Source organism: Morone saxatilis, unplaced genomic scaffold (assembly GCF_004916995.1).
Source record: "Morone saxatilis isolate NCDOM2014 unplaced genomic scaffold, NCSU_SB_2.0 Contig3, whole genome shotgun sequence".
NCBI lineage: Eukaryota > Metazoa > Chordata > Actinopteri > Moronidae > Morone > Morone saxatilis.
In genome coordinates, this window is record NW_023339873.1 from 22,220,636 (window position 1) to 22,228,539 (window position 7,904).

Consider the following 7,904-nt stretch of genomic DNA (forward strand, 5'->3'; position numbering starts at 1 on the left):
TGCGTTCTTTCTAATGCAGGACGAGGCTGTCTTCAAAGTTTAGATCTTGAATAATAATATAAATAAATACTTAAAAATACCCCCAAGAAAGCCTCGCCACCCCCTGTAAAGCTTTGGTGACCCAACATAACATTGTCTTGCACATTGGGCAACTGTAGAGGGCACTTTATTATGTTTCATTTACCATAGGGGCATCCCAGAGGTTGAAGATGTTTTTCTGGTGGGCCGACTGCGTGCTTCCCCCAAGCCAACCAGTGGTGAACACAGGGCTGTCTCTGGGTTGGGCCTACATTAAGTCCTGGAATATTCTTTATCAAGCTATTATCAAATCAGACAAATCAATAACAGATATTCTGTAAGTCTACACTTTGCAGTGTCACAGCGGTGTTCATTCAGATATATGTACCATTGATGTAGCTGTAGTTAGTTACAGAATATTAAACATACCTCAACAAAAACTCAACATATAAAGCTTCATATTCATGAGCTATTGTACTGAGTTACATTTGACTGTAATAGTGGATTTGTAAGATGAATTTGTTTCCTTCAGGATTATTTATTTGCAAATCAGATTTTAGAAGTGGAACAGCTGCACAGTGAAGCAGCTTAACATTATTTCTGACAGGGAACTTAATGCTGCCTGTGTTGTGAGACAAAAGATACTCTTTAATACAAGTTTAAACCATTTCTTGATAATTCCTTAGAGCAAATGATATTTGTATATATGTAAAACTATGTTTATGTAATTATTCTATCAAAATCTACTGTGCAAAGCAGCAGTGGAAAAGGCTGAGAAGTGATAAGAAGTTATGACAGTGTTACTACCAGATAATTATAATGCCGGTATCACCATGACAGACTACAGTTTAGTAACTACTCCCAACACGTTCTAAAAAGCGCATATGTTTGTGAATAAGTAGGAATTGTTTAAATTGCATGATTTATGCACGGAGTCTGGTACAGTGCGTCAATAGAGCCCGGGACTCGTTCGCCTCTCGCGGTTTTCTACAGCAGGTGGAAGGTCTCCTCTTACCCCAGTGTCTCCAGCTCGTCGCTCATGTCTTCAGTGGACGCATCGCTGTAGAAACTCATCTCTCCAGGAGGATTCAGTCCCCAACATCCAACCTCGGAGTTCAAGGGAAAGGTGCAGCAGCCAAGCAGAAGTGAAAGCTCTGTGCCTGTCAGACACGCCTAAAGAGGAAATAACGCTTTGCTGAGGGTGGATTAATGTGCGTGTGTGTGTGTGTGTGTGTGTGTGTGCAAATTCTGGTGGGCTTTCCTTTTGTATACTGACAGGTCTGAATGTACATTATAAAAAAAATTCCAGAGGTAGAAGAAGAGTCACCTGACTTATTAAAGCTGCAGCAGGTAACTTTTATAAAAAAAAAACTTTTGTCATATTCACTGAAACTTTCACTATATCCTGACAGTAGAACATGAGACAGATCATCTAAGAAACAATCAGGATCATCTTGTTCCTCCTAGTGCTCCTAATGGTATTAGCAAGAATCCACCAGGCCTGAACAAAAACAGATCAATCAGTCAATCAATGAACAGTCCTGGACACCAAGGTTATTTTAATTAACTCAAACTAAACTAAAAACTTAAACTACGTGTAAAAAAAACATTTGTAACAAGTGAAACTAACATAAATACTAGACTTTAGAACAACAAAAACTGACACAATAGTGGGCACTTAAAAATCTAACAGTAAATAAATACAAATATCCATGAAATGTATTTAGTTTTTGTCAATTTGGTCAAATTTGTCAAAACATGCACAAGGAGGCGTTGGTCATGTTTATTGAGACTGTGAGTCAATATGTATTGTTATACCTATTCTGACAAATACATAAATACACTGAAACGAATAAAAGCTAAACTGGTATGAGCAAACCCACTCTGGAAACTAAAATGAACTGACAAAAAAATAAATGAAAGCAAAATAAAAATAAAAACAAATGAAAAATACAAACTATAACTGTTGGGCAATGTCTGAATTAACCTCAAGCAGAAGTAGATAGAAAAAAAGAAGAAGTGGTTGGATATTTTATCTAATAATCTCTTGTCACTGGTTGGAATAATGCAGCGTTCCATGCCAAAAACCGTCTGTGAAGCAGCTAGTGGGCAGGACGCGCTGGTTTCAGGTTGTGAATCTTTCTAATAATGTTGGCTCCATGCTGCTTTCATACAGAAACTCTATTTTCCTGTAATTCTGATGTGGTTTTCCAGAACTGCGCTTCATCACCACCAATCTAACAGTCACACAGTCATTTCAGCATACATGACTACACTGATGTGAATCTGTTTATTACAATGTCTGAAACAGTACAGTCAAAGGTTTGCATCATACATCCAAACAAACAACACAATTATTACACAATATAAAAATCAGTGAGTGCTGCTGACTTCAAGGCTTCTCTGTGTGGAAAGGTCCACATCTGAAAGTATTGCATTAAAGTTAAGGCTTCTTCCTGTTATCACCTGGTTCACTGCACAGATGTGCGCAGAGGCAGTAAGGTCACTTCACTGAGAACTACTGCTGCTGTCTGCTTCGATAAAATCTTGACGGGTCGGACTGGTGTGCTCAGGTTTTCTATCACACAATGCATTCACTGGAAGATTCCTCAGCTGGGCTGCTCCCACAAGGACGAATTCAAACGACCCAACATTTTTTTGTTAGATGTAGTTTTAATTAAATAAATCAATCAATCACGTCACGCTGTCTATTAACAGAATTATTATAATCATATGTAATGGTGCAATCGCAGGACCCAGTGTGCAACCGCTCTAGGGTTCTCTACATGCTGGAAAATGAGTTGACGTCTACGTGCCTCTAAATGGTTAAATAGTTCCCTGTGTAGTTAATAAATAATTGTATAGTAAATTATTATATTTTATTTTTAATAATATATTAATCTTAGTTTGGAACGGTTTCACCATAAATGCGTCATGATTATTGCTGGTTCACTCACTGCATGCAAGCGGAGCCCTGTTTTGTTGTTTTTTGCATGTGTTAGTCTGCGTACACTTTACACCATTTTGAAACCATGTCGTAGAGTTGCAGAGACGTGGAAGTAATTTTCTATAATTCCAGACATCCTTAAGTTACCGCTTATTTTCATACAATATTTTGCACATGAGGTAATTCAGTGCAGAATAGTCAAAGCAGTCTCTAACTAATGCAGGATTTATCCTCACTGCACGACCCAAGCCCGTTTAAAGAGTCTGCTAATTGACTTACGTCGTCAGAAAGGAGTGGAACTCAACGACGCCATAGAATGACAGCAACAATACCTCCAATATGCATTTGAAAATAGTCTGCAAAATGTAAAGTAAACACGACTTGTACTTATGGAGGTGTAAAGTGTAAACAGAATGATCACAGGATATTTGGTGCATATGTTTCAACCTTGTCAAATTGTATAATCTAATTTAATATAGATGAGAATAAACCAAATTTCAATTGTATTTGGTTCAATGATGACTTAAAATAATAATAGGGACTACTGGGGACAAAATCACCTTTAAACCCAGATTCAGTCTGATCCCTGTTAACCCTTGTTAGTGCAGCTCAGCCTAGGAAAACCTGAGAACCAGCTCAGCCTCAGCGTCTTCCATTCATGGTGTAGTACTGTCACATCCTTAATGTATAGGTGTAAACTGCAGCCTTTGTTGATTACAGCGACATGAGATCCAGTCCAAAATTGACTCAGCAATTATTAATCCTTCATTTACCCCAACTGACCTGGTCTGCTCCGGTGTCAGCACTGCACACAGAGCAGCTGAGCAGGTAAACAAAAACAGGCTGCGGCTCATTGTTACAACTCTGTGAAATTCCATCTGTCTAACCCAGGACTGTAAACACATTCCAACAATTGTAAGCATTCCTGTGCGTGTTCTCAACATTAAGCAGTGTCAGCTTAGTGTAGTTAACAGGAACCAATGAGACCATGATCCAGACATCTGGATCACACACACAACAGTGGTACTGGTACTGTTATGGCTGTATTGAAATAATAATCTGATTGTTGCTTCCTGATCCTGCCTCCTTTATATAGTGGTTGAAGGCCTTCAGTACCCTCTTCCTGCTTTGTGTCACCAAGAATTCTCTTTGGTTACATCCATACTGCAGCTTTCTGTCAACTGACTTAAACAACACATTATCTAGAGTTGGGACCGATCTGATCTGGTATAGGTATCAGGGGACGACATTGTAATTCACATATCGGACTGAGGCCACCGATCCAGATTCCATAGTCTCTTTTTGATAGGGTTTTTTATTAGTGTAGATATATATATATATATATATCTCTACACAATTCTTCCATGTTTATTTTGAAATTCACTTTATAAACCTATGTTGTCAATTTGCAATTCCACTGAAATTCTCTTATTACTTTTTGAAATCTAGCAGTTGATAATGCATCAAGAGCTGTGGTCTCCCTGTCGATATCAGCAGATCTCCAAATGCAGGGATCAGAATCGGATCGGAACTGAACAAAAGTGGATTGATGTGTCTCTAATATTAACAGTGCATAGTAGATAGTAACCCCTGTTTCAAGGGTCAATCATCTCCACGACAACTGAGCAACTCCATCCACTGAGGAAGGTCAAAAGCTGTGGTTGAAACCTTTGGAAACAACAAGTCCTCTGAGTGGACGTTGCTCTGATTCATTTTTTTTGTCAAGCTGCTGTTTCAAAGAACAAGAATGAACCTTCAAGCTCAGATTTTAACATATTTGTGTCTCTTTTTTTGGTTCTCCAGCAAGTAGACTGTATGTTTGACTCACACAGCTCTCTTTAGCCATACCAAAAAGCAAAGAGCTCACGTGAACAAGTCATATATCTACAGTAGCAGCTAAAAAGACAGATTTTGTTGCAGAGCCCAAACAGGAGCTAACAGTGGAGTGAATATTAGACTCAGGTAGACACAAGCACAACCCTGATGGTATGCTAATGTTCTTCCCTGCTGTGTAAAGAAATAGTTTGTTAATATGTCAACCAGCAGGATATCTTTGCTGTGCTTCTGTCAGTTTGTTTCAAGTATGTCTGCCCCCTTGTGGTCATAAATCTCTTGTTCCAGCTTTAATGTTAAATTCTGATTTCAGGTTTTTTGTCTTAGTTGTTCATGACCCAAAGAATAACACAATACAACTGTGACACACATATACATCTCACAGTAAACCAGTGAAATTGGACTAATTCCAAGCATGAACAGGACAGTATAAAGTCTGAAAAGAGTGAAGAGGCAAAAGTAAGCCAAGATTTGAATATTGGCTTTTAGTGAGGTCTGACACTTCACTGTCCTCCCAATGAACACCTCTATGTGCACACAGCGCGGAGCTGATCAAAAATATTAAGACGGAATATTAGAAATAATATTGGATTTGGTCACTTTCAGCTGCAGTGCGAATGTAGTGGCTCACCGTACCGACTGCAGCACACAGTGAAGGCCAGTACTAGTAGGCTGATCCTGACGAATGCCAGATGATTGATGATTTCCTGATGTTCAAATGATACACACTGTATAGGTCCTTTAAAAATAGTATTGTCTCCAAATATTCTACAAGATCATGTTTCACAGCTCCTGTTCCCAAAAATGCTTGGTGGAATGTTTCAACTCATACTCACAGCACTATTCATTCAGTAAGTACATGTCCAATTAAACATGGTTTTCTTTGGAGCAAATTAATCTCACCAAGAGTCCTTTGGCTACTGACTTGTAGCCAAATGAGCTGTCTTTCAGCAGAGCCTATAAATAGCTGGTGAGTGGAACATCCACACAGCGACATGCGATTGAATCCAGCATGTCAACAGACTTTTCGGGTCTTTCCCTGAATAGGTCATACACCTGTGTGTGCGTAGAGGGGGGTCAGGACACCACTGAGGACGTGCTGGGCTCCAGGCCAGGGTTGTCGGCGCACACCGGCAGCCTGTTGACTCTGGAGTGACTCTGGTTCCAGCGCTGCATTCTCCTGCAGTACTTCTCTGAATCCACTTTGTCCATATGAGCTGATTTCAGAACAGCAGCGGGGTGCAACGTGTTGTACAGAGCTCGACACAAAAGCCTGCAGAGGACAGCACACAGGGCAGTGAGAGTGAGAGAAGGAAGGAAATAACCTTTTTACAAGAAATCACAGTAAAATGAAAGACTGCGGATGAACAGCGACTGCAGGTATTTAACTGACTGAGAACAAAGAACTTAAATACATTTTACAACGAAGCATGTCAATGGCAAGGTTGGTCCTACATTAAAATATCAATATGTGGATTAGGCAAAACTCAGCATAAAGCTTCTCTGTGATTTTGGTGAGGTCTAAGAGTGCCAAACGTGCCAAACTAAAGCCTTTGTGTTTGAGATAGGAGCTAATCTGACAGTATGAGGGGTACTTCTGCATATGCAATCTAAATATATCACTGGACTATTTTTTTCTTGCTTTACTTTTCACATTTGATTTTTTTGTTTGTGTGTAATTATTTCCCTGGCTGTTGTATGTCTCTACAGTACCCTACTGCTCTTAGCATCTGTTTGTGTTTCCTGTGCTGCCAGCTGGCTCTGACTGTGTGACTTTACCAGTTAATGAGGAGCACTCGTACGCAGAGTGAACAGCACACATTGGACTTTGGGACACTGAATGCAGCAAAGGATACACATTGACTTGTGTGTTTTCTATTATCATGTATTATTATGCATTTTCTTATGAGCCATAAGTGCTACTCTTCCTCTCTGTACACCTGATGATCAATAACACTGATGATGTGTGAGAAACCTACTTTGCTGCCTAGATGAACATTATTGTCCCATCTTGGATCAAGGCTGAGATGATTTGCTAACATACACTACCCAGAAATACAAATATGCTGCAGCTTCATTTCATAGACAAAGACTTGAGTGTGTTTATATATAAGCACGTGGTTGTATTCCGTGGTGTAATGTAGGGTATACGCAGGTATATGGATTATATTTCAATCAATATTGGTGGTTTTTTTCTTTTTTTCCTAGGAAGGCGAAGGCATGACATAGTTGTACAGTTTCCATGCGTGGATGAAGTCAGGAATACGGAAAACTTCACTGAAAATGCATTAAAGATGCAGCTGTCTCACCCATCTGTGGGCTAGCACTGATTGTAAAATCTGCACCTCTTCTGTAGCTAATGTTGATTTCATAATGATCATTACTGCTGTGACAATGTGCAAACACTACATTTTTGGATGAATAAATATGAGTATCACTGGACGGGCCTCTTTAAAAAAAGTTGGGCCATAAATTAAGAGTCTACTTCTCCAGGCACCCCTGCACCACTGGTTGTATAGGTTTTGTGTGTAAATTTACCACAGTGTACATGAGGGTGGAGGTGTGTGTACCTGGGCAACAGAGCCATCACAGTAGTGAGAGCGCACACGATGTAGAAGAGAGGCTGGGACATCTGCAGCGTCTCCACCCCCAAAGGGTTGGTGGGGGGGCTGCAGGATACACAGAACAAACTGAAGAGCAGCACAAAGCCGAAGTAAGACCCACCACTGAGGACCAGCACCAGCATGTGAATCCACGTCTGCAAAATAACACAGAGGGTTAGAGACTGCACAGTCTTTTGGTATCCTTAGATACATAACATCCAGGTCACATGGTAATTAATTACTCCCATGGCAAAACAATGGAGGCAAATCCAGTTAGAAAGGAAGTGATTTCTAACAGCTTTCAGTGTCTGACCAGAGTGCGACTCTCGATAACTTGGTGCAGCAGGATGATGAGGAGAGCCGAGGCGTTGATCGGAGAGCCGAAGGACAGCGCCCCGACATCTGATCCTGCAAGCGCCTGAGACAAACATCACAACAGTTATAACAGTGGCATGGGAGCAGGGCTGTTTGAGTCACTGCAAATGTTTCCCAAAAACAAATTT

At 40.2% G+C, this 7,904-nt stretch overlaps 2 protein-coding genes across 2 annotated transcripts in view; both read right to left on the reverse strand.

Annotated features, from left to right (window-relative positions):
• Window positions 1–1,190, reverse strand: part of dapp1 (dual adaptor of phosphotyrosine and 3-phosphoinositides) — an 11,285-nt gene extending 10,095 nt beyond the window's left edge. Inside the window, exon 1 of the mRNA XM_035673750.1 lies at window positions 1,034–1,190. Coding sequence (XP_035529643.1) covers window positions 1,034–1,092 — 59 coding nt within the window. The 5' untranslated portion in view covers window positions 1,093–1,190. The remainder of the gene's footprint in view (window positions 1–1,033) is intronic.
• Window positions 1,191–2,684: 1,494 nt separating this feature from the next.
• The window catches only part of atp10d (ATPase phospholipid transporting 10D), a gene marked incomplete in the record, with an annotated part of 30,481 nt that continues 25,261 nt past the window's right edge, over window positions 2,685–7,904 (reverse strand). The window contains 3 exon segments of the mRNA XM_035673751.1: window positions 2,685–6,071; window positions 7,369–7,556; window positions 7,715–7,819. Coding sequence (XP_035529644.1) covers window positions 5,876–6,071; window positions 7,369–7,556; window positions 7,715–7,819 — 489 coding nt within the window.